The 26479-nt window shown below is 40.6% G+C and overlaps 2 protein-coding genes across 5 annotated transcripts in view; one reads left to right on the top strand and one right to left on the bottom strand.

Moving 5' to 3' along the window:
• The first annotated feature begins 47 nt into the window (after nt 1-47).
• On the top strand, nt 48-11666 carry blm (BLM RecQ like helicase). Of its 3 annotated transcripts, XM_061035332.1 has the most exons (22): nt 48-393; nt 3123-3183; nt 3271-3865; nt 3971-4106; nt 5379-5482; nt 5583-5697; nt 5792-6414; nt 6853-7029; nt 7136-7254; nt 7366-7479; nt 7608-7706; nt 7795-7943; nt 8047-8153; nt 8473-8633; nt 8744-8939; nt 9051-9241; nt 9340-9484; nt 9570-9769; nt 10433-10628; nt 10737-10859; nt 10943-11147; nt 11262-11666. In XM_061035332.1, the coding sequence occupies exons 1-22, from the start codon at nt 299-301 to the stop codon at nt 11455-11457; spliced, it is 4107 nt and encodes a 1368-aa protein (XP_060891315.1). In that variant the 5' UTR covers nt 48-298; the 3' UTR covers nt 11458-11666. The 3 variants fall into 3 exon arrangements, with proteins under 3 accessions (XP_060891315.1, XP_060891312.1, XP_060891313.1); XM_061035329.1 differs by having other exon boundaries at nt 3123-3865; XM_061035330.1 differs by having other exon boundaries at nt 3123-3865; nt 10946-11147.
• Nucleotides 11667-11757: 91 nt separating this feature from the next.
• The window catches only part of LOC132972473 (FERM domain-containing protein 5), a 60012-nt gene continuing 45290 nt past the window's right edge, over nt 11758-26479 (bottom strand). The window contains exons 5-15 of one of the 2 annotated variants that reach the window (XM_061035334.1): nt 25571-25668; nt 24672-24795; nt 23450-23537; nt 23216-23304; nt 22463-22526; nt 22255-22337; nt 21296-21370; nt 20347-20415; nt 20042-20148; nt 15701-17044; nt 11758-15668 (exon numbers count right to left, since the gene is read on the bottom strand). In XM_061035334.1, the coding sequence (XP_060891317.1) occupies nt 16470-17044; nt 20042-20148; nt 20347-20415; nt 21296-21370; nt 22255-22337; nt 22463-22526; nt 23216-23304; nt 23450-23537; nt 24672-24795; nt 25571-25668 (1372 nt within the window). In that variant the 3' untranslated portion in view covers nt 11758-15668; nt 15701-16469. Of the gene's footprint in view, nt 15669-15700; nt 17045-20041; nt 20149-20346; nt 20416-21295; nt 21371-22254; nt 22347-22462; nt 22527-23215; nt 23305-23449; nt 23538-24671; nt 24796-25570; nt 25669-26479 lie in introns of both variants that reach the window. The other variant, XM_061035333.1, reaches the window with a different exon arrangement.

Genomic DNA, 26479 nt, shown 5'->3' on the forward strand with positions numbered 1-26479 from the left:
AGAATTCTCGCTCCTGCAACCTCGGCCAATGAGGAGTCAGTTTATTGAACGGGCGCTAAATCTGTTGTTTGGGTATCCCTCATATCTACATCCATGCTCGTATCCCCGGTGAACACAACAGAGATAATACGTCGTTAAGACGAGTACAAATTTTGATGAACCTCGGTGTAAATAAGCGACGAGACGGAGCAGGTGTCACACCTGGTGTCGTGAGCCATGCTGAGAACTGGTCACCTCTTTGTCAACTGAGCTCTGGACTGCTAACCAGCTAACACCTCGCTTTCTCCACTGTCTTACAATGACAAGTCTTCCACAAAATAACTTGAAAGAACAGCTGGCAAGACACAGCAATGCTGCTCAAAGCAAGCTGTCTCTCGCTAAACCAAAGACGGGGTAAGTCTACCGTGAACTATTGATACAGCAGGGAAACAACCGGAGCTGGTTTACTGTTAGCTTTGAGCTGTCAGATATTCAAGCGGCTGCAACTGACCTACAAAGGCAAAAATGACTTTAAAGTCTTTTTGTTGTCCAGCCAAATGAGTTGCAGGCAGAATATTGGAAATGTGGCGTCTTTGTCTTTTTAACGAGGTTATTAATGTTCATAAAAATCTTTAGCTCAAACATGACCCTTGACCCTTATTAGGAAGTTAAGGTACTCTGCCTTTTTCATTGCCTGGACAATAATAACGGGGTCATGCCAAGGACAAAGGCATTAACTTCCATTTGTTACTGTATTTCACTTGGTTGCATTGTTAAAATAACACAACCAACACTATTTCTTGGCTACACTTTAGTCAAGCTGCTGTGTGTGTCAGAAGTGCTTGATGACAGATATCAAAACAAAGACATAACACCTTAACTCCACTGCAGTGAAACAGTAACTTCACTTTGATCCGTAGTAAAACAAAGGCAGAAGACCTTAACTCAGTTTGAGCATTACAGAATGCTGCAGTACAAAGACGATGAGTGAAGTTACTGGACTCTGCTTTGGTTTCTCCAGGGCTTTTGGAAGTTAAGGCAAACACAACCTACTATTTTCTCAAAAAATAAAAAAACACAATTGACTCAAGATATCTGTCCACATAATAAAGCACATCTGTAAAAATTGAAGTTACCGCCTTTTGCCTTTGTTGGGCGGTACAAGTGTCTTTGCTCTTTAGAAGGGGCCTCTTGCACCTTTAAATATCATTTTGTAGCTTAACATGAACATGTTTAATCTCTCTTGAAGACAGTTTTTCTGGTCCCACAACCTGTATTGTTTTTCCTCTGTGTGCTGTTAGCTTTTATTTGTAAAAAAATAAATAAAAAATGCTGCATTATAATGTCCAAAATGGAGATAGTTTAGTTTAGTTTATTTGCACATTTTTTGAAAGAAGAATCAAACAGAAAAAAAATAAAAAAAATAAAACACGTGCAGGTGAGGTAGAAACCCATGAGGGCTTATCTCAAACAAAGTTAAAATAAAATACAGTAAAAAATAACAAAGTAAGAATATTTACTATCACAAATAAAATTACATACAAACATTGAAAACATAAAAATAGAGCAAAACAGGACATACAGTATGTAGACAATATAACAAAATCAGGACTATTCACTATTCACTACAAATCTTTCTGACATCAACGCATTTCTGAGTCTCAATTTTTATCTAGAAAAAGACAAAAAAAATCATCAAGTAAATAAATATGCGTGTTCCATAATTTGACTCCACGGTATCTTATTGAGTCCTCGAGATGTACGACACATTGGGAGGTAGAGGTTATTGGTTTGTCTAGTTGAGTAATAGTTCACTTGAGAATTAAAAATGAAAAATGCTTTAAAGCTTTCTGGCAAGTTTGCACTCATGTATTTAACTTTAAAAATAAAGCTACTTATTTGAAGAATATTGATATCAAAGATTGTCAATATGTTACACTTCAGAAAAAGAGGGGAGGTTGCATCACAGGACTTGTTGCCATTCTGACAAAACGTTTCTGGAGTAATAGAATTTTATGAATGCAGATGAATGCAGCCTGTAAGTGTCTCTGTTTGCAGGTTATTCCACAACTACTGAGACTCTCCATTTTTTCTAAGAGACAATGGAGACACTATCACCTTCATAGCATATCATCAATGATTTTACACTGTTGGCTTACTTTACTAACTTGTCACCACAACTCTGACTGTAGATCCAGTGGCTTCAGCCTCATCAAATGCTTATGCCAGGGGTGTCCAAAGTGCAGCCCGAGGGCCATTTGCGGCCCTTGAGGGGATTTTTTGCAGCCCGTGACTTCAAATGAAGAATCAGAAGATTTTGGCCCGAGGCCTTGATTAAGATTGGCACATTATCTTATTTTTATTTTTCATGTTAACAAGGGCTGAACAATATTCCTAAAATAGAAAATGTTCAGTAACATGTATGTTGTTGTTCTTTTTTTAAAATCTACAGCTTTTACTATTTTCCTCATTTTTTTGTAAACTATGAAAAAAAGACGTATGCAAAGTTTTTGCAAACAAGCGGACTGTTGTTTAACCATTTAATGACCTGAGCTGAATGCAGAAAGCTTTTTCAAAAATAATGAACCACGTTACAGGTTTGATTCTGAGAAACAAACAAATAAAGTAGAACGAAGAAATCTAAATATTTGATTTCCTTTTATTAAAGGGTTTCTTTAGCGAGCCTTTTGATTCTGATCTACAAAGCCGTACTATTTTGTCAACTATGTTTTAAAAAACAAAACCTGTGGCCCGCGAGCGATTCTAACACGACAATTTTGGCCCGCAAGAAAAAAAGTTTGGACACCACTGGCTTATACTTATACTCAGCAGCAAAGGGCTGGGTGAAGTTTGGGCTTAGTAACAGGGTCCGTGTATGGGAAGGCCCTTACAAAGATTAATAGCTAAGTGCTTGGAGGGCCCCATATAATGCATATATATGGGGCCCAGACTTTTTAAGATTTGGGTCTACAGAATTATAGTTTGAAATTAAATTAAATTTAGGATAGCGTAAAACAAAAAAGCTTAATGCAAATGGGTGAATTATCCCTTTAATCTCAATTTGACTTGTGAAGAAGCTACATTATGGACTGTCAAATAAGGTTTTCATAATTTCACATTGCTTTTTTTCTTTTTTTTTTAAGGGCCTTTTCTTTTAAAAAGAAGACCTCGTCAGGTACCACCAAAGTTGAAATCCCAACCAAGGTAATCAGCACTAATCCTTTGGCAAACAGGAATGTCAATGTCCCTAACAGTTTGGTGACTAAATCTACTTCGACATTTTCTAACAAGCTTGACGGATCTCAAACGTCCAAAATCAACAACTTCTTCCCTGCAAGCTCCAAAGCCAAGTCAGACTCCATCAACTCATCCGGACTCTGTGCACCTGCAAGCCAGGCACCTTCAATAGTGTCCACTATTACTAAATCTAAAAACCAGTTAATTAGTGGCACACGAGGCAATACCTCAAGTGGAAATGCATCTCTTGGATTTGGAATAGAGGACTGGGATGATTTTGATGACTTTGAAACTCCAAACAAAGCAAAAAATGACTCATTCAGCCCAGGAACGTCAGGAAAGAGCAATAATCCATTGCCATTTCTTCGTGAAGAAAAAAGCAAATTCACAGTGGATCTGGACAGTTGTGCAGAGAAGAATGGCCTTTCCAGAAGGGAAAAATCTGGTTTTGAAACGGATGACCATAAGCACAGTGTCGACAAAGCTTCACTTTCACCAGGACCTAATTTGAATAAGGACCCAGATGAGTTTGAACCTCAGGATTCTCCCATTAAAATGACCCGGAGACATCTTCCTGCTCCTCTCACGTCTGTCTTCAGTGATAGTGAAGAGGACAATGATGTTGTGACAGAGCCTTCTAAAGTTACAGGTAACATGCTGTCTGTTGTAGCACTCACTTTCTTTGTATGTGTCGAGCAGACGAGGGTATGCAAGCATTGAGGTACTCATGCAGAATGCTTCTTTTGCCTTACAGACGAGAAGAAAAACTGGATTGACCCGATGGTAATAGAGCTCAATGACAACTCGGAATCAGAAGATGAACTTGATTACATTCCCCCATCTCCGATCCCGGATGACAATTCTTTCTCTTCTTTTACACCTAAGACAAGGTCAGTTTTTAATTAATAAGTGTTTAACTGATATATGTGTCACGATGTAATACGTATCACAATGCTCTGCTATTTCTTACATAATTGACTGAAAACTTAAAAGATTCAGAACTTACTTTCCAATTTATTATAACATGGATTTCACAACACCGGCATTTTAAAATGTACTACAATTCAATTGTTTCAATGCAGAGGCAACAAAAATATATTTAAACAGAAGAAAACCGGGTGCTCTAACTGAAGGCTGGTAAACTCCAGGTAAAGCCAGATTCTCTTGAAGATAAAATAATCTATTGTAGGAGGAGAGCCACAGAGCGAAGAATATAGTTTAAATGTATTTATTTAATTAGTGCATTTATCGCATAAACATAATGATCAGGAAGAAGTGCTGACTTGTTAAGACAATACAGGGTCTTCCTCAGGGCTCAGAAGTGTCAAGACAGAATGGAAGGTGAGATCCACTCATACCACCAAGTGGCCTGCATGATGAATTACAGCAGCATATATTTCCATAAATTGTCAATTTAAGAAATAAATTGAAGGAAAAGTTACATAAACGCAAATGTAAACCATGTTAACTGGACAAAAATGTTTATTTATTTCTACATACATTTAAAAAACTTATGTAAACATATAATTATACATGCATATCTCAGCATATCTCAACATACTGACATATACATATTATCATTAGCCACCTCTATGAATAATCACATGTAACAACATTTTTTGACAACATAATAAGTTATCTAACAAATCTGGAATCCACAAGCAAGGGGACCAGATATAATGGGAGAAATATTCTAAAATCTATACCCTCATTGAGGCCTGAGAGAACCATTGCATCAAATTGTGTTTACCAGATTTAATGTCATAGAGGTGGCCCATAACTCGGAAGCTATTAAATCAAAATCGAACTGTGTACAAGTTTGCTGTCACTTTTCCCGTGTGTGGATCTATGAGTCAGCACTGCGTCTGTCTCTCTCCCTCTCTCTCTTTGATATGGTTTCAGATATTATCTGTGTCTGTCACTGCCCAACTTGTTATAGTTACACGTTTCTCTGAGATCAGATTAACCCAAGGCGCTTTAAGAATGAAGATTGTATTTTTGGATAGTACAGGGTTTATAACGGGCACATTGTTGTTTTCCAATGCTAACACCAAATGCATTAATTAAATCTTTTTTTTATCAACCGTAGGTGTGTATGGTTTTAGGTCTGGATATTAGAACGACTTTACTTTTAATGTAATTTTCTTTTTCTTTTCTAACAGGTCTAAATCAGCTGATGTGCAAAGCAGAGACAGTCTTGCGCACTTGAAAAGACCCCTGACAACCCGTAATGAACCCACTGATCAACGATCAAAAGACAAAACAAGTCAGTGTTAGTCCTTTTTTTTTTTTTAGATGTGTACATTTTGTGCCTGTTTCCCCTTTTTGTATAAATGTGTTGTCTCATTCTTTTGAACACTTCACAGACGATCAACTCTTCAGTATCATGGAGTCCATCTGTGCTTTGGTTGATTCAATCCCCGAACATGAACTTATAGGTCTCGCTTGTGGAAATGAGCTTCTGTTGAAACGGGCTCAAAGGTTTGTACAGTTGAGTTGGAAACCGCTTTGATAATAATCTTGATATTTGACGACCCCCTCAGTATAGCTGCAATAATCCGCCTTTGTCTCACAGGAAGAGGATTCTTGCAATTGGCGGGGACAGTTTTTTAAGGATGCAGCAGCCAGACAGCACTGTGGTTTCTGAACCCAGATTTAAAGACAAATATTTTATGTCCTCCAGCAGTTTTGCACCTGTGGATTCCAAGAAGCCTCCTCAGATCGGGAGGTCTTCATTAATGTCTGTGGACTACGACTCTGATAATTCTGTCAGTATTATAAATGTAAAACCTGTGAAGAGTGCTGACAGCAGGGTAATGTATGTCGACAATGAGAGTATCTGTGACTCTCCGTCAACCCACAGCTTCACAAATCCGTATTTTAATCTCGCTGAGAAAACGGGAACAGATTTGGACGGTTCAGATCTCTTTTTCTCACCCAAGAAGCCGGAGACTGTCATTCAGAGCAAACGTAATGCCCCGGCAACCATTACAGCAGCGGAAGACCTCGAGCCAGATGACTTTTACAATGATGACTTTGACATAGACGATTTTAATGACTCGGATATCCCTGAATATTTTGAAAAACCCGAAACCTTGACGTCAACCATAAAAGAGGGGGGACCAAGCAAGTCTTCCTTTGAGAGTAAATCTACTACACCTAAATCTGCACCCAAGCCTTCAAAGATGTGCTCCCCGGGTGAGTAAGCAATGTGTGGAAAAATCTGGGCTTGCCTAGTCTAAACTGATGGACAGACTGATTTGTCTGTGTATTGTTTGTTGATTTTTGTTGTACTAAGTTAAGCAGTCACATTTTGTGAAAAGTGTGTGTGTGAAGTACTACTGTGTCTCTTTGTTAGACAATATATTTTCTAGTAATGCACTGCGAGTTGAGTAAGCTAATTAAAAAGGTGAACGTATCATTTTTTACTCTTTGTAGACCAAAGGATGACAGATTTATCTCTGAGCAAATAATAATTGCTGGTTACAGTCTAATAATGATTCCCTCTGAAACAAGACGAACTTCTTTGTAGGCTTCGATTAGCGTTCAGATATCAAAACACATCCTGGCTGTGAGAAGTTGATATCCTTCTTGCTCTTGTTGCTGACTCTGTTTTAATTAATTTCTTTGTTGCAGAACCAACCTACAGAAATCCGGCTCACGATCGCTTCAGGGGTTTTAACTTCCCCTACTCACAAGAAATGATGAAGATCTTTCACAAGCGTTTTGGTCTTCATCAATTCAGGTTCAATCAACTAGAAGCAATTAATGCGTCACTTCAGGGAGAAGACACGTTTGTGCTGATGCCCACAGGTGAGTAATGATGAAAAGTTAAAAACATTATTTGATCTTAACCAGGTGACACTAGATCTCTGATTTAAAAAAAGTCTACATTTCCATGTCGCTGATGTGTTTTAAGGTGGTGGTAAGAGTCTGTGCTACCAGCTGCCTGCCTGCCTGTCACAGGGAGTCACTGTGGTCATCTCCCCACTCAAATCACTCATAGTAGACCAGGTCCAGAAACTCACAACACTGGATGTAAGTATGTTTGCTCCTGACTGTCCAAAGGATCAGTAAGAAGCGAATGTCATTTTTATACATTTGTATGTTAAGTGTATTTTTTTATTTAATAATTGTTGCACATTTTAGATCCCAGCAATAAGTCTGTCTGGTGGTAAAAGTGACAGTGAAGCAAGCAGGATCTACTTGCAGCTCTCCAGGAAAGACCCAATCATTAAACTGCTCTATGTCACTCCTGAAAAGGTGAGACATGGACAAGTTATTCCCTAAATGAAGGAATACATGTGTTTTTTTTTTCTTGTTATTTTTTAAAACAAGTTACCACTAACTGTTTTGTACTCAATTTTGATTTCTCTTTTTCTCTCCTCAAGGTAAGTGCAAGTAACAAGCTGATCTCGGCCCTGCAGAATCTCTTCGAGCGAGGCCTACTAGCCCGGTTTGTCATCGATGAGGCCCATTGTGTCAGTCAGGTGTGCATCTCGATGTGACACACAGTCAACAGTATGCAATTGTTGTTTGCGTATCTGCTGTATGATCCTGTGACCTTGAATCTTCCAGTGGGGCCATGATTTCCGACCGGACTACAAGAGGTTGCACGAACTGCGTCAGAAGTTCCCCAGCGTGCCCATGATGGCTCTGACAGCCACCGCCACCCCTCGAGTTCAGAAAGACATCCTGAACCAGCTGAACATGACCCGACCGCAGGTGTACGTGCTCCGTCTCAGCCTCCGTCTCACGATCTCTAAACGATGTCTGATGTGCTGTTGAATTCAAAATTGCAACCTCTTCTACCATGTGATATGCTTTCAGGTTCACCATGAGTTTCAACAGAACAAACCTGAAGTACTCCGTGCTGCCCAAGAAACCAAAGAAGGTAGACGAGGACTGCATCACTTGGATCAAGAAACACTATCCACGTAAATAATCCACAACTACTTTTTCTGATCCCAGTTCTTTTCAGTACTGTGCTGTAGCTGTACTGTTGAAATTCAACTCTGAGGTCCGTCATAGGTTAATAATGTTAAAAGCACAGAAGTATATCAATCTGCATTTAACAGTCCAGTGAATTATTTCATGTTTATTCAGACACATCATGTCAGAATGATGTCGTGTGATGATTGTGTGGCTTGCTGTTTATAAATGATTATTATAAGGCTTATTATAAATGATAAAGGATGCTTATAAACCGCTTCTGGATGTCCTCGCTGAATGACGTGCGTCTCTGCTTGTTTAAAGGCGACTCCGGCATTGTGTACTGCCTGTCCCGTAAGGACTGTGATGCTATGGCCGAGAGTCTGCAGCGAGCTCGGATATTAGCTTTGTCGTATCACGCAGGCCTGAGCGACGGTGACAGAGAGTACGTGCAGAGCAAGTGGATCAATCAGGACGGCTGCCAGGTGAGATCACTCAATCCCTGAAATGTCATGAAGATAACTTATGGAATATACCGGGTTAAAAGGAATTGGCTTTATTTTCACAGTTGTTGTTTTTTTTAATCGTCTTCCAGGTCATCTGTGCCACCATAGCGTTTGGTATGGGCATTGATAAGCCTGACGTGCGCTATGTGATCCATGCTAGTCTGCCTAAGTCAGTGGAGGGTTACTATCAGGAGTCTGGACGAGCTGGCAGAGATGGAGAGATCTCTCACTGTATTCTCTTCTACTCATACGCGGACGTCCATCGCATCAAGAGGATTATCAGCAGTATGTGGACCCTTATTGTTTAATTCTGTGATTTAAAAAAAAAAAAAAAATGTTTCTTTGTCAATCCTCAAAAATATGCAATCATTTTAAAGCTCGTTATTTTCACCACAGTGGACAGAGAGGGTGACCGACACGCCAAGTCAACCCACTTTGACAACCTACACAGCATGGTGCACTTCTGTGAGAACTTGATGGAGTGCAGAAGAATTCAGCTGCTCGCGTACTTTGGGGAGCTGAAATTTAACAAAGGTTTCTGTAAGGAGCACCCGGACGTCACGTGTGACAACTGCTGCAAACCCACCGTATGAATCTTTTTTTTTTTTTTTTTTTTAAATAATGTCTTTCTTCACAAAAAACTGTTTAGAAGCAACAATGTTACTTTGAATCATTCTGTGTGCAGCAATACAAGCTGAGAAATGTGACCGAGGACGTGAAGAAGATTGCAAGGTTTGTCCAGGACAACTGTGAGAAAGTTGGATCGAGGTTTGGCAAGACGGCTCAGAAAAACCGACTGACCCTGAATATGTTGGTGGATATCTTCATAGGTAAATGACGTGTATTTCTGCAGCTGAAAATCATGCAGACATCATGCAATGATTGATAATGTTGGCAAATGTTTATTTCCGTCAGGATCTAAATCTGCTAAGGTACAGACTGGAATGTTTGGGATGGGAGGAGCTTACTCCAGGCATAACGCTGACCGTCTCTTCAAAAAACTGGTTCTGGACAAACTCCTGGAGGAGGATCTCTACATCACCAATGGTGGCCAAGCTGTTTCTTATATCTCTGCTGGACAAAAAGCCATGAATGTCATTTCTGGAAACATGCAGGTAACTAAATATTTTCTACCTAGCAGCAGTAGTGGAGTGCTATTAATTATATTTACATAAGAAGTTGTACTTTTACCCTTAGACTATGTAGTCCACTTCATTTGTCTGGCAGCGTAGTTACTAGTAAAACACATTTATCATGTTCCCTGTCAATTGAAAACTTAGTGTATTCAAATGCATTGATATGAAATGCTTTGATGAAAAGGAGCAGATGTTATTTAACGGTTTTAGATTTTTTCTTACTTCTTAAAATAAAATAAAAACTATTTAAAACCCCTTGGATAATCTTGGAAAAGCATTGCAGCAGGGCTGAAAACGGAGAGCCTATGAAGTCATTTTTTTAGATTTTTGTTGAAACTCAAGGTGGTTAAAATGACTGCTGGGTATTTCCCATAACCTCACAATACGATATGTCACTATACTTTGATTTGGATAATGACCATGTCCTACACAGAATTCATTACAACAACTGCTCTTCATTGTTTAGAAAAGCATAGTTTAAAGAATCCTACAATTTAAAACACTTAAAGTCATGTCCTTGGAGTTTACTTCACTTCTATGTTTTTAAAAGGTGTAATATAAATAAAGTTATTATTATTATAAATGTATTCAAATAGATCTACATGAAAACAATAACACACTCTGGCACTTGTTTCCTCTCAGGTGGAGTTCTATGAGACGGAGAGCGCATCCAGCATCAGGAAACATAAAGCCTCTGTTGCCCAGAACGTGTCACAGAGAGATGAGAAGGTTCAGGAGTGTCTGAAAGAGCTGACGGATCTGTGCAAGCAGCTGGGCAAAGCTTTCAGCATCCACTATTACAACATCTTCTCCACTGCGACTGTAAAAAAGATAGCCGGTAAGTCGTGACCCAAGTTTGTCTTTTTCAAATGCCAGAACAACTCGCATGATACAACAAGCGGTTTCTGAATTGTGAGTCTTTTTTTTTTTTCCCCCACATGAACAGAGAAACTTTCTTCTGATCCTGACGTCCTCCTAACTATTGACGGTGTGACAGAAGACAAACTTGAAAAGTATGGAGCTGAAGTCATTCAGGTCCTACAGAAATATGCGGAGTGGCAGCTGCCTGGTAGGAGACTTAACTTAAATTTATATATTTAAGTTATTTAAAATTCTGAATATAAAGGTAGTTATATCACATTATCTGTGTAGCAGAGGAACCGGCGGACAATGACGGAGACGGGTGGATAGACACAACACGGGGCCGCGCTGCTGTAGATTATGATGACGACGACACAGAGTCCTCCAGCTACTTCCATAATCAGGCCCAACAGGGACAAAAGAGGAAGAAAGCCCCCTTCTTCAAATATTCAAAGAAGAAAAAATCATATGGCAACACGAGCACTAACTCTAAAGGGTATGTAGCGAGACACTTTATTTCTTTTATGTGGGATCATGTTTAAACAAGTTTGGGAAGTCTAATGTCCTCCTTTCCTCTTTCTTCTGTCTTGCTGGGTTGTTCTGGATTCAGTCGTGGCTACAGCAGCAATAAATCCTGGTCATCATCCAGCACCAGAGGTGGATCAAAAGCTGCAGGCCGGGGCTCCAGGAGCTCAGCGGGAGATGCATCAGCATCAACAGGCAGGAGACCGGGCATCCTGTCTCTCCCGACCCCTCAGTCCAACCAGAGACCCTTCTTGAAACCAAGCTTCTCACACTTGGGCTAGAAACAACCTCTGAGTAATGACTTACTACTACTTGACTTAAACTACTTTTAAACTATAATTTCACACCTTTTAATTGTAAGTATTTACGTTTTACATCCCAGCTGTTTATTGGCGCTGTTCAAAATGTAAATTAATGTTCTGTACAGTGAGTGTATTTTGTATTTGTCAAGCCTGTTGTAAAATTATTTTTTCACTGTCAAACCTTTATGTGCATTTTATTTTTTTTGTATTAAAGACAAATGATATTTACTTGCTGTATCGCTCAGTTTGTGCTGTACCACAAAGCCACTGGGAGTCGCATCACGTTTGTATTCAATGTTTATTTCAAGTTTGAATAGTATCATTTAATGGCACCAGTTACAAGGGACTACTGGAGAGAAACAATATTTTATACTGACTTGTACAGAAGGTTTCCTACAGTACAAACATCGTGTTCGGAATGGATCAGACTCAACAAGGACTGGATTTGGCACATGGATTAATATATATATTCAAATACTTGTATATATAACGTAATGAAACAGCAGTCTTCCATCCTAGGAGAGAACTATGAGGACAAGATAACACAACCACCAGTCGTGGATATGCTAATACACTTATTGACGTGTATGAACGGTCATGTGAGGGGCTGTACTGGGAGCTAGCAGGGTGGGGGGGGGCAGAAAACAGTTAAAAATATTTTCAGTAATGACTTTTTTTTCCATCTACAAACCCCTCAGTTCTTTTATGCATCACCCACATTAATGTGAAAGGCGAGTTAGCCAGTGATTACATTTAAATAACCCATTTTGTATACATATCAGATTTCAATCATGAACATGTGTTGGATGTTCTTTTAATCACAGATGTCAACAAAATCCCTTAAAAGTTTAAAGAGTTTTTTTTAGGGCAGCTCATTTCATAGATATTTTGGTGTTTGAACCTTTTATTACAATATCTGATGATTGCAAACAAATGGAGAAGACAAACACCCCCACCTCGCAGTACATTTTAGTCCAAATTCAAAATCCCATCTCAGAAATGACCTTTATCATCTATTTCAGTCCGCATCAGTAAAAAAAGTCAAGTCTCCCTTTTGTTGAATTTGCCGCTTAGCAGTTGTACTGAGGTATACAATATCAATCTGTCTGTTTTTTAAGTCGACCTTTTGTGCAAACTTAGGTTTTAACCCAAGAATCATCATTGTACCTTCATGGTCTTACCATCTCTGCTGCTGCTTTTCTGGGACGGCAAAGCTGTCTAGCTAAACCCTGGATGACGTGCTCAATCAGAATGTACACATACTGTACCCATCTCCTGCGAGGTAAAAGAGCTGTAACGATGTAAACATGGCACAACAACTGAAAAGTACAAAATAAAGTCAGGTTTGTGACAGAAAACATGCCTGCAAAGACTAATTAAGACAAATTGTTGGCTGCCCAATGTACATTACAGTTTTCTGGCACTCAAACACTATCCCCCCCCTCCCCTCCCCCCCCCTCACACTTGGCCAAGGAGAGAAAAGGATGGTGCAGTCTGTAAAGTTGTTGGGGATGTTCTGTCTTTTTATCCATTCCTTTATTTTTGCCACTTTGGTAGACTGCAGCTGTAGGATCCAGTCATTGGAAGCAATCCGTCTCTTAAACAATTAAACAGCAGAAAAAAAAAACATCCACACAAAGAGGTCTCTGAGGGAAATCTTTAAAAAAAAAAAAAAAAAAAAAAACATTAACAATAAATGCAATGATACCTAAGTGTCTCAGTGGTCACATCGTCATTCAAGTCAGTACATTGACAATTTATTAAGAGGTTTTTTCTAGAGACTGATATGTTTGACTTCCTTGTTGGATTTTTTTAAAACAAGTTAGTAAATCACATCATTTTGCTCTGCTTTGCAACTGATTACAACTGATTATTGCTCATTGAATAATGCTGCCTTTTTTTTTTCTTCCTGTTGCATGTTCAGAGAGACCACTGAAGCTACATAATGCTGATAAATGTATGAGAAAAGCCTTTGCAGACCTTTAAAAGGATGCCCTGCTAAAATTCAGTCTGACTGTATCAGTAAATAAGTAAAACATGTAACGAATGATTGTACAGAAGAAAAAAAAAAAGTCTGCCCACCAGCCCTGCTCCAGTTTGGATAAATGTGCCTTCTCTTTGCAGCTGCTATTACGTAGTTGAATCAAAGTTGAATTTTCGCCCCCCACAGATTTAGAATAAGCTCCAACAGCACATGTATGAAGGGTTTCTTGCCATCATAGCTCTATAATTTGATATACCCTCAAGCCTAATGCTGCTTCCTTAACTGTGGTTTGTAAGGAATAATGAGCTACAGAAGTGGATCCAGCCACAACACACTATTAGTGCATGCTACTCTGTGGTCAGGACTATGACTTAGCCAAGAACCAACACGCTCGGATTGCACGGGAGCAAAAAAAGAAAGTAGCACCATCGGGCTTTAGAGCAGCTGCAGGTGCTGGTTTTCAGAGTGTGGCGTTTAAATTAGCAGGCCAAATACAAGCAACCTGTACAGCCATTATAGAAATGGGTCACCAAGTGCCTGCCATTCCTTATTTGTATTTTAAAATCTCACTGTTAAAGCAGCAGACCTTTGAACTTCAACTGAAGGCCTCTGATATCCTTCAGTCTTTTCCTCTCTCTCTCTCTCGTTTCCCTTAAAGTCTTTTTTTCTACTTTTAAAAGTTGAAAAAAAATGGACTCCTCACTGTCTGACTCTCTATCACTTACACCTTGAAACATGTTTTCATTCCTACATTCAGGCACACTAACACTTGCACCTGCACTTGGTACAGGAGAAAGACACGCAAAACACAAACACAAAAGAGATTTTACCCAGAGTCCAGCACCCATGATAGTTATTGCTCCCTGGAGCCGTGAGACTGACGAGCCTAGAGCCTGACTGACATGTCACACCCAACTATTAAATTATCATAGACACACTGGCATCTGCTTTTATTTGGATGATTTAAAAACTAATAGAAACAGTAAATGAAAATAATTTTGAAAAAATTGCATGAGGCTTAGAAAAAGTCATGAAATACTTTTAGTTTCTTCAAACAGGCCTGGATGTAAATATCTTCCAAAAAAATAAATTATTTCCAGGCCCATTAAATCATTTTTGATCAGGACAGCAGACAACATCTCATTTCCTTATCGACTCATCTGCAGAATAATTTCTAGAGAAGTCCAGTAATATTTACAGCTTTACAGATATCTTGTAACCCTAACACTGCAGGACTAGATTTTTTTTCCCCACTTAAAATATGTTGAACAATTGTTTGTCAAAGTAACTGCAAATTGAATGTATTCACAACTTTTTGTAGCTGTATATTAGTTGCATATGTTTTGGAATACATTTCGTTGTGAAGACAGTCCGCCAAGCAGCAGGACAATCCAGATCCAGTAACTGGTAGGCCCATAGTCCCCTCTGCAGGCTCTCAAGTTAAAAAAAGGTATAGCTATCTGAATGTTGACAATGTGTTTGTGGATATTTTGGTATTTGTGATGGTTGATGAAATCCCCGTGTTTGATATGATCATTAAAACCGAGTACATACTGTACTAAAGATGTATTCACTGCTGGTGGTGCAATGACAGGTGTGGTCAGTGTTGAGTGGATCTGGATAAAAACCCTGTTTTTCAGTCCCCCCCCCTCCCCCCTCCCCCCTCCACATTTCCATAAATGCTTCTGACCTCACTTGAAACACAGCACTAAAAAAGGTATAATTTAATCTTCAATAACAAAATAACATTTCAGTTCTGTTAAAATATACATGAAAAACCTGTCAATATATATTAGGAAACAAACTAATTTGTACAAAAAGTACATCATCATTCTTAATCTAATTCTATGATACATGAACAGAAGAACGAGGTTGATATGAAACCAAAACAAATCATACACTCTTCATAAAGAACTTGTTGAAACTCTGTGAATTTCAACCTCATGAAAAATGCAAATCATATGAATTGGAGAAAAAAGAGAACTGAACAAATGAGCACATTCAAAAGTAATTATTGAAACCTTAAGAGCGTTGCTCCTCTACCTAGACTACCTTCTATTGGTGTCAGTGTATTGTTGTTCGTCAGGAATATGTCTCTGACACCGCTGGGCCACATATCACTGTCAGTACTGATTTTTATTTTCTGTAAGCTTATAAAATGTAAGAAAAGACAACTTAAATCCTCATCTGTTTACTTAGTACACCCCTGTAAAGTGTAATGTGTCTTAAACAATCTACAAAATTCTATATTGCCAACATTTCTCAAGAAAGGCATTTGATAATCCCCCTGTCTGTTTCCTTATCATGAACCTTCACTCTTATTGCCTTCAGATAGTTCTGCTTTCCCTCATCAGCTCAATCTGCTGTCTCTCTCGTTTTGATAGGAATGAATCCTATCCGAAGATATCACTCTGCTTCACCTCACATGTACATTACAGCAGTCGGCCTATCGTTTCCAACGTAACAAACTTCCATCTTAACTTCAAGAACACTCCTCAATTACTCTCTTATCTTCTCTTCTCCTCTCGTATGCAAATATGTTTCAAATAAATAATAAACAATTGCAAATAAAAATCTTCCATTCCTGTAAAAGGAACTTTTCAAAATCCTTCAATTCTTTGATTTCAGTTCTTTTTTTTTTTTTTTTTTTTTTTTTTTCACTTTGTATTATTTGAAAAAATAAAATACCTGAAATGACTTGAAATTAAAAAAAAGCAAAAAAAACGCCTCGTGGCATTGTTAAAAAAAAAAAAAAAAACGCAAGCAAAAAGTGGAGGTGGTTGGTTTGGGTGGGAGGGTTAACTCAAAGTGGAGGAGGAGAAAGAGGAGGAGGAGGAGAGAGCCTGGCCCGGTTTGTTACCAAGAGTGGTCCGAGCTGTTTGTCTGCAGGAGGATGATGGGAGAAGCAGGGTTCATTGGGTTTGCCGAAGCTGCCCTCCATCACTCCGGAGTCCTAACCGTCTTTCCAGACCCAACGAACGGGCTTACGAACTTTACGACCTCACTCTCACTTGTTAATGAGCAACCCGCCCACCCAGCGGAGCTTGCAGGCAAACCACCGCCTGAGGGGACAAAAGTATTCATAATGGAACTGCTCAAACTCGGGTGTCTGGCGGATATCACGTAAAAATGCAATGTCAAGGTCTGACTCTGTGAGGATGATGAGGAGGAGGAGCAAGACAAAGAGGAGTCCAATGGTCACAAGCAGCAAACGGAGGACACTTAAGACAAATTTATTCACCTGTTCCACCTCGCTGAGGGACAAGTCCCCCCCTGCACCCTCCTGTGCACCACCAAAATCACCCACTTCCCCACGCATGGGGGTGCCCGCCTCCGACTCCTTCTCCTCCTCGATGCTGCAGGGCGCCCCGTTAATCTGCCGAGAGACAGCCTGCTCCATGCTGTGGTCGGCCACGGGGGTGGGCAGGACACTGTCGGAGGGGCTGTAGGCCTCGTCTGAGATGACCGCCGTGCGCTCGCTGCCAACTGTGGCCTGGCTCCGGGAGCGTGGCATGAACGATTCCCCGTGGGACACTGAACGCACCGGTGTGGAGTGGGCACTGTCACGCAAGGACTCCAGACCTGGTGGAGTGGGTGGGGGAGAAAAAAAAGGGAAACAGAAGAAAAGAATATCACACACATGATAAAAGAAAAGCTGACACTCTAAACCGCAGAATTTGACTTCCATTTGTCAAAGAGGTTTTATAGAGAAGACGGACATGTAGACCCCAACTGGAGAGCAGAAATCAGAAATCATGTTTCCCCAGAGTCAAGCACAGAGACGGGAGCGTTGTCATTGTACAGCTGGGCAGACATGATGCCAAATAATCATCTGTAACTGAAGAGAACTGTAAAGCTAATTCAACAGCAAAAATACAAATTAATTTACAAAATCAATAAATCAAGCCGGGATTTTGGTCAGAACCTCATCGCTTAAAAAAACTTAAAACCACAAGGCTTATTCTTCAATTCTGTCTAAAAACTGTCTACTATTCTTAACAGCTTCAGGCCGAAACTCTTAGCGTCATACTCTTATCATCCTTTTTATTTAAACTTATTTGATCCTGCCATTTGGACCAAACCAAGATTCATCAGACCATGAATGTAAAAAGGAACACAATCATTATTTCATCTTGGATCAAACCTTTCATTACAGTAAAAAGAAATGTGTCATTTGATACCTTGGTAAAGGAAAATTCCTTCTGATACGTATGTTTATGGATTAATACTAATAACTAGTCTGTTTTTAAAGCTTCTGTTAGCATTATGAACAACTAAAACACAAATCAGTTGTCTCCATTGGATGATGTCAAAACAAGAGGAGCCATTAAACAGGCAGGTCAACGACTTGCAACATCGCCCACAATGGTGTTAGGCAACAGTCTGTACATAAACAGAGTACAAGTTTGGATCTGTAGCTACCTTAGTGGAAACATGTTGATCAAATCTGAAATGTATACAACCAAAAATATTCAACTATGCATAAGCTTCAAGGTAAGGTGAGTATAGGTTACTGTGACTGAACAACTGTACTGTACAGTATGTGAGCCTCTGAATACTTTGTACATGTCAGAGGAGATGAGCTGTGGTTGAGCCCTCTGCTGACGATATCACATTCTCAGGAGGATCAAAGTAGCAACATTACTCCTCCACTAAACAGAGAGGGGGATTAAAATTCAGCTTTTGATGAGGAAGCAAATCATGAACAGGACTTTAGTCAAACATGCAGGGAAAGTGGGATGGATTAAGTCCACTGTCTAAGCCTCTGGCGTCATCAGACTCCTGGCAGGGATATAAAACGAAGCAAAGAGGCTGGATGAGTGTCAGCCGCCATCTTTTTCTTACTGTTGATCTGCCTCTGATTATTTTACCTTAGGTTAACGAGCGGGAAGGCATTGTGTCAATTTGTATTTAAATTAGAGTTTTCAATGCATTTATTTCCTTGTAATTATATATGTTCATTTTCCTGTTTTGTTGTTTGTTTTTTTCTTTTTTGATGCTGAATTTTAGTTTAATGAAAAAACAGTCTGATTAAGAAAGTGTCTAATTAACATGAGTGTTTTCTTTTACAAAACACTATAACAAGACCATATATTTCAACAACTGTCTTATCACAGTGTTCATGCTGAAACCATAAATAGCTGCTGATATTTAAAGAGTCCTCAATTCTAAATCAAACAAAAGCACAAAGAAGTCAAAATCAAAATGCCTCTCTGTCTGCCAACAGACACAAAAGACCACCTCCGCCTGCCAAGCCCGATGTGACTGATCTAAAATAGAGAGCGCCGTTGGCACCTTCTTGTAAAGCTCAACCCTGGCTTCCTCGGTGACTTTACCTGGAGGGTTGCTGGGCTGAAGGCAAGGCAGCGGAGTGCCAGGAAGAGGAGAGGCGCTGGCGGACTCCTGCTGCCCTGTCAGGGCCGGATAGAGGGGCAAGACACCCAGGGCCTTGCCCAGCATACGAGGCCCTAGGCTCAGCACGCGAACCTTCACATCCCGGTAGCAGTGGTTGATCATACGCAGGTGGACATTCACCCTGGTGGTGATACGGATCAGACACTTCACCATGGCTGCAGCATGCACGCGTCTATCCCGTTATTATGGTCCCTGTCCCGGAGTCCAGGCCACAGTCTCACAGAGTGTGTAAGGCCGACAAGTTCTGCCTTGGTTGCAGATTGCAGGGGAAGATTGTGTGAGGTAACACCATGGTGTTCTGCAGCAGTGCTACAATTGCATGGATTGGCCTGGCCTTGTTTGGCCCCACCCAGGCCAGTGACATACATGGAGCAGAAGACCCAGGCTATTTTCAGCAGAGGTATTAATACCACTGCAAGAGACCCAGTCAGCACACACTGGGGGTGGGAAGCTGTTATGGTTCTTTAGAACTCAAAGCAAAAGACCCTTGAAGTGCGACTGCCTCTTAACTTCATTTATCGCAGTGTGCAAAGAGTCATAGTTTGTGTTTGAAGGCGCAGGACCAGAGGGTCTCACTGCTGCCATGCAGGGCACTACACCTGCTGCGTCTGTCTCAGTAAGAAAGGAAGTGAGGCCACCTGTTCTGGGCCGAGAGCCTGCAGGTGGGCTGAATAAGTGACTTTAGCTGCCACTGTGTTGGAACAACTCATACATTTTGCTCTTATACTTACACACATACCCAGCCCTACAACCCAGCACTGAAGTGAAGTAGGCTGACTGACGCACACACCTGCAGCATGCCCAGCCAGCCCTGAAATCATGAACTGGGCCAAATGGCTCTAGTTACAGCGTGTGTGTGTGTGTGCGCGTGTGTGTGTGTGTGTGTGTGTGTGTGTGTGTGTGTGTGTGTGTGTGTGTGTGTGTGTGTGTGTGTGTGTGTGTGTGTTAGTGTATGCAAAAGACCCAGTAGAGACCCAGCATAGCTCCCAGGTATTTTTTTGTGATTCTGCTAACCATCTTTTTGTGTAATAACACATTACCCATTAATAAAAGCTGGAGAACTCGAAAACAAAATGTTTAGTAACAAGACAAATTTGCTCCTGTAACCAGTGAGGGATTTGTTGCTTTCTCCGGCCTGGTCAAGCGTGGCGATGCAGTCCTTACCTTCCATGATGGATATGTGCACCGCTCTCCGACGCGTGCGAGGTACACTGGTGAGGCGAGGCCCGTGGGTGATGGATGGACAACTTCTGCTCGGCACGAGGCCAGACCTGCAGGGACAAACATAAAGTACAAAAGCACAAACCATCACTGCACAGACGAACGGCTGCGAGTGGAGCCAACTAGCTAACTCATACTGTAGCCAAAACACTTCTACTAAAGTAGCTTGGTCCCTAAGAAAATGGATGAGAATTAAAGAAAAAAAGTGATTGGGAACATGCTGAGCTCTCCTGAGTGTACAACTCTACCTGTGTATTTCTGGAGGTTCGCGTTTGATTTTGGAACTCTGCTCCATCACCTCTTTTGCCACTCGTCCACTGTTATAAAGCACAGAGACGGATGCTCATGATGAGTTTCGCATACACACATAGAAACAAACACACACACACACACACACACACACACACACGCACACACATACCCAGGCAGTGTCATCCAATGCCATGAAATCCATCAGTGCAGTGGATAAGTGCAGTAAATGAGCATCGTGATTGAGTTAACCTGGTGAATCCAGCTTTATGTAACTGAATTACAACCGGTCAGACAAATGCACACACTGACTTGAATGCAAAAAATATCAAAACAATGATCATGGTTTTCCCTCCAACATCATCTAAATTAATCTGTACTTTCTCTTTTGCTACCTACACGGTTTCCCTTTTCACTGTTAAGGTGTTGAGATGTACACATCCTCTCCAAATAGAAACATTTCATTCATGTAAAATAGTCCCAGTTAAATATTCTAGTGCGGTATTTATGTATTGTAAAAATAAAGTAAAAAAACATTTAGAATAAAATTTATTTTCACCAGGGTCAGAAATCTCAATAATGGATGTCTCAGAATCTGAGAAAATAAGCAAAAAGTATTAATAAGCTTATTACAGAAAGTCATATAAAGTAATATATTTGATACACAAGTTGGTTGGGCTTCAGCTCATTAAAGATAATGTGATTATAAGTGATAATGCTGGATGTTATAAGTCCCCTTTATTTGCCCCCTCTGCGTCCTCTGTCTTGTGAGTTGTCTGTGTTGTCATCTGGGTGAAAACAGGCTGATGTTACCGCACAGAAGGCCAAGTGGTCTCTGGGAGAATCTCTCTACACTTCCACCTGGGGGAGGGGGGGGGGGGAGGGGGGGTTCTCTGCACTGTCCTTCCCTCCCTGTCATCAGTCATAATGTTTCAGTGGGTACTCTACCTGTATCGGAAACGGCTGCCCTTGAAGAACAGGTTGCTGCTGGACACAGTGCGAACCTGACTTGACTTCTCAAGTCTGATGAGAAGAAAAAAAAACAAGTTAAAACTGCACTGCACCTAAAGCAGAACATGCTCACAATACAAAGCATTCAAATATTCAATATTTGCTTTCTGAATCCTATGAGATAGCAGGATCAAATACCATTCTACTGAATTATGCATGTCTTCTCCTTGCTCTATAGGCGCTGCACGGCCCCATACAGTATTCAGTATATTTATATTGTCATAGTAAGTGAGATATTAATGTTTAATGTTCCATTTTACTTTCAAGGAATATACGCGCTTCTCAGGAAGATATCATTATCACATGCCTGCTTGGATTTAGTCCCACTGAATCTTTATTGCAGTGAGATGTTAATAAGAGGGAGGCTGAAAATATATGATCTGCCACTTCAGAGAGCCATTGAAAGGTCACATCATATAAGCTCCATCAATGATCCTGCTAAACTCTGCCCTTCCTGTCCCATCTGCTAACCTCCAGCGTACATCCTTCACTGCCTGAGTCATCAGCTGGACTCATTATTACACTACTCCTGGGCCTCTGAGCTCACATGCTGTTTTTTTTTATTTTTTTTATATCACCTTTACTGAGCAGGCGAGAACAAAGGGGACTCGCACTTTTATTAATGGTTGGGACAGGGGAGACATATCTCAGAGGGAAGGAGGCTGAAGTGCCTGCAGTCTCGTGCCAGCACACTCTCATTCGATAAAGGTCAGAGGCAACTCACACCTCATTTTCCCCCTGACAAACAACCTAGCGGGAAGGGCTTTTGAGGACACAAGAGTTACTGTACTGTGACAGTAACCTTCCCGAGAGCGCTCAAGGATGCAGAGAAGGTATCTAAATCGTCATCGTTTGACAGATGAAGATGAGATGATGGAAGGAATGTGTAGACTCACTTATAGAAAGCTTGGTTCTCCACTCCGCACTTCCAAAGGTGCTTGCAAGCCTCTGGTGTGGGTGCAAAGTACGTCAAGATGATCTTTTTGTCCTGCACGTTTAAAATGAGAGAATGTGCAGGAAAATAAAACAAACTGAGACAGAAACCGACCCCCCCTCCCCCCCCCCCCCTCTCATTTAAAAATGTCCAACATTTCCTGCTCTCACCTCCTTCTGATTTGCATATACATTGAAAGTCTTGCCTTCAAACTTCAGTTTGGTCACCTCGTTCCTGTGCAAGATAGAGAGCATTGCAACAGTTACACACTTAAACAGCAAGCAGAAACAGAGAGCCACAGGCTCTTTAAATATTTATGACGAACACTTTGAGATCACATAAACAGCCACGGAAATCTATGTTCGCCTGACAAAACAAATAACGGATATTATTCCCTGCAGACAGGGAATGGAGAATGGGGGGTGAACATGAGCACTGCTGAAGGTTAACCAACACAAAGGCTGAATAAAAACTGCAAACATACTAAGTCTGCCTTTCTAAATGTTACAGGAACATTATCAGTTAAATACAAACAGAGAAAGTGTTGAATAGAAATGCACAATGTAAACATTTTCCATTCTTAATAAAGCATCTCGCTCAATTCAAATCAGGGGGCGTCTGATCAAGCAGAGGATATGAGTATCAAGCTATTGTCCTTGTAAGGAGTCTTGCTGGTTTAATTAGCCATCTGTTCTCATGTTAGCTGCAGGCTCTTGTCACAGGTAGAAGCAGATGGATGAGATTTGTTGACTGTGACTGTACAACCAGCTATACTGAAAATGCTGTTTCATAGAACAGCCTGCATATAAAGAGTCAAATCAGGTGAATGCTCGTTTTATTTATCTACCCTTTTTATATCCTGAAGTACACAAGGGGTGTGCTGTCTTTGTCTCAAGTAGGAAAATGTTGCACATTTAGCTCACCATCTGAGAAAATGAACTCTCTTGTTTCCCTGAAGCACCACAAAACCAAACGGTGTGAAGGCAAGGAAGGCTGGGTTCCCAGACACATCCTGTAAAATGTAAAAAAAAAAATACATGACTTTAAAGCACAGATTAAAAGTCAGGCATCCTGCACTGTACATCCTATGAGAATATTTAAAAGTTTCACAGAACATTTTTTTATGTTTAGTATCTAAAATAGCACAGAAGCAAAACCTTGCATGGATGTGGATCAACACCATATGTCTCCAGCATCTGGGCTTTCTGCAGGAAATTTCTCTCTGATGTTTCAGGTGTCTGTCCGCTGAGGGGAGGCAACAACACACAGAACATCTGCGTCAGCACATTTTGAACATAAAAAATTTAACATGAAAGTCAGAAAAGGCCAAATGCTTCTATGGGAAGCACAACAGTTTGAATATCAATGATCGGACACTTGAATGCACACAGAGAGACGTTAAACTAAAACAAGTTCAACACAAGATAAAACCAGGTGAATAAAAGTATGGGATTATAATCTGATATTGTTTATTTGAGCTTCAATTCTGTACATAAGGCCTGACAAATCACAAGTATTCATGAAGTAGTGTGTTCACATGGTGGTGACGGAAAAAGAAACCACTAGTGGGCAGCAGAGACTCATGGTTTTCTGTCAAACTCCTGCAGCATCTTTCTGGACTTCTATTGCCCTCTATTTTGTGTTTATTAAAAACACAGGTGTTTTTTTTTTTTTACTTTGCTACAACCTGCATTGATTTTCAAACTCACATCACTGTTGCAAATTAACATTTGAGTAGGTGAAAGACTAATTTGAGTTCATTTAAGGCCGAGATACTTCGTCAGCTCACCTGCTGTCAGTGAGCGTTTCAGTGTGTTTGCCTGCGTGTGTGTTCCTGCATGATTCACATTATCTGTATGAACTCTCTCCCACAAACCATCCGTGACACTAACTCTCTCTCCCCACCTTCAAATCACAGCTCAAAACACACCTTTCGAGATTATCTTATTCTGTCTGACCACGCACTTCTTAATATTGCTGTTTTTGTTTTTATGTAGTAGATTGTGTTCTTGTTTTTACTTACTGTTTCACTGCTGTCTATAAGGTGACCTTGAGTGACGTTTACTGTTATTATTATTACTTTCATATATGTGCTATGCTTCTCTCCCATCATTAACAACTGTAATAAAGGCCAGGCTTTGCTCGAGCTATTTGAGTTGATATTGGAGAAGAGAGTGCTTTTCTCTATCTGCTCAAATAAGCGACTGTAATCTGTCTGGGGGGGGAAGCAATTGAGACCAACACTGCTTCATTCCTGAAGTCAATTACATAAATGTCAGAGCTAGTCTGAGTTTGTTCAGCCAATGAGTGCAAATTCACAGGTATGAGAAAAAAAATAAGAATTATAGTAGAGGGGCAATTCAATAACTCTGCTCTTACATCAGCTCTGTTTTGTGTAAATCGGCAATCCGACGCTCCAGCCTCTCCGAATGTTTGGGGAAAAACTGGAATTTGGAGCTGTAACCTTCAGGATGCTTCCCAGGGTCATAGTCACCAATCTCAGCTGGAGGAATGACGAGAAGAAAACATGAATGTTCACCATGTGCAAAAATTCTTCACAGCAAATAGTGTCAACGTGTTTTGAGCGAAGAGGTGCATTTGCTAAAGGGGGGACAAGCAGAACATGCCGGGGATTATTTCTGTTTCTTCATGCTACAATGCACTTCCTCAGATGACCCTGACGCTGATGCCTATCTGCAAGGAGGAGCTGACCAGGGAGCCCATCTTTAATTCATCAGCCCCTCCTCCTGAGGACCTGCCTCTCTTCAAACACAGAGCTATCTGTGATGCTAGCTCTGCCGGGCTACCTCATGTGTCGTTTCGTTTGTTTACATCTGTGCGTGTGTGTGTGTGTGTGTGTGTGTGTGGATGGAAGGACGATAAGATGGCAGATAACCACATCAAAGACTTTATAAATCAGCGTTAGCATTCCAATATTAATTCAAGGGTGTGCTGCTCTAATTAGCATACAAAGTACAGAATAACTGTTCTGTTTCTACAAGTTATGGGGCTGATATCAGGAAGGAAAATCACATCAATGTGTTCCTAGATGATCTTACGTGTGGATTAAAAAAAAAACCCTGCAGGCATATTCTGTGAGGAACATCATTCTGTGTATTCTCACTATCACCTAATCCAGCTTGTTTCTCCTTGAAATCAATTCGCTTCGCTGGCAGTATTTATCCCGTTGGAGGCGCACAGGACACGGTAAGGCAGAGGTCACGAGCGCAGTGGAAGAAGAGTGGTGTAAGTCATTTCCATCTGTCACCTCCCATTACCTTGAAGGATGTGGGCAGCCAACATGGCTGCGTCCGAGGTTTTGCACAGGAGCCGACCGTGGTAGAGGTCTCTCTTGATTTGCAGGAAGACAAGATATCTAAAGAGGAAAAAGGCAAAAATCACAAATAATGTGACAGACCTGCTTGTATGATTACTGATTATATTTATGAATACCCTAAACCACTCATCCAGTTAGGTTTTTTTGGGGGGGAAAACACAGATGGAATAAAACAAGTTGGAGAAGAGAAACAACAAACCTGATAAGCCTCAAAGGCTGTACGGTTCTCGTTCCCTATGGGTGCTTTGAATATTTCTTTTTGATTTCGCTGAAATGAGGGTTTTGTTTGGGGGAAAGGAAGGCCCTGAGGGAGTGGATGCTACTGACACTCTGTTTCTCTTAAAGGCTCCAGCCTAGTTTCAGTCTCCTCCAACCAATCAGCTCCCGATGCAGGAAATATTCTCTGAGACGACATCGGAAGCAAATATCCTGAAGGTAATGATTGCAACAAGTACGATTATCATTATAGTTGTTGCTATTGTTGCGTTTAAGAACAACACACTCATTTGGATTCTTTGTTTACAAACCTCCAAATCTCTAACAGAAAATACATTTGTTTGATTGTTTTTCACAATCCTGCAGGCAGACCTGCATGCTTTAATCTAGGCTCATGCTAAAAAACCACTTTCTGTGCGGAGATATGCATGAAGGAGCTGCTTACTTTGCACATGTTGTTCATACTAAAGCAGGTTCAATCATAGACCATACATATTAATGGCCAAAGTGACATCACCCATCTGTTACTGCAACTTTCAGTCAACCTAACGACTAAGTCTAAGAGCTGGAGCTGAGGCAGGTTTTAAGCTTTAAGCCCTAACTATGCAGAACTCATATATCCTTCTTGAAATCA

The sequence above is a fragment of the Labrus mixtus genome, chromosome 4 (assembly GCF_963584025.1).
Source record: "Labrus mixtus chromosome 4, fLabMix1.1, whole genome shotgun sequence".
NCBI classification, from domain to species: domain Eukaryota; kingdom Metazoa; phylum Chordata; class Actinopteri; order Labriformes; family Labridae; genus Labrus; species Labrus mixtus.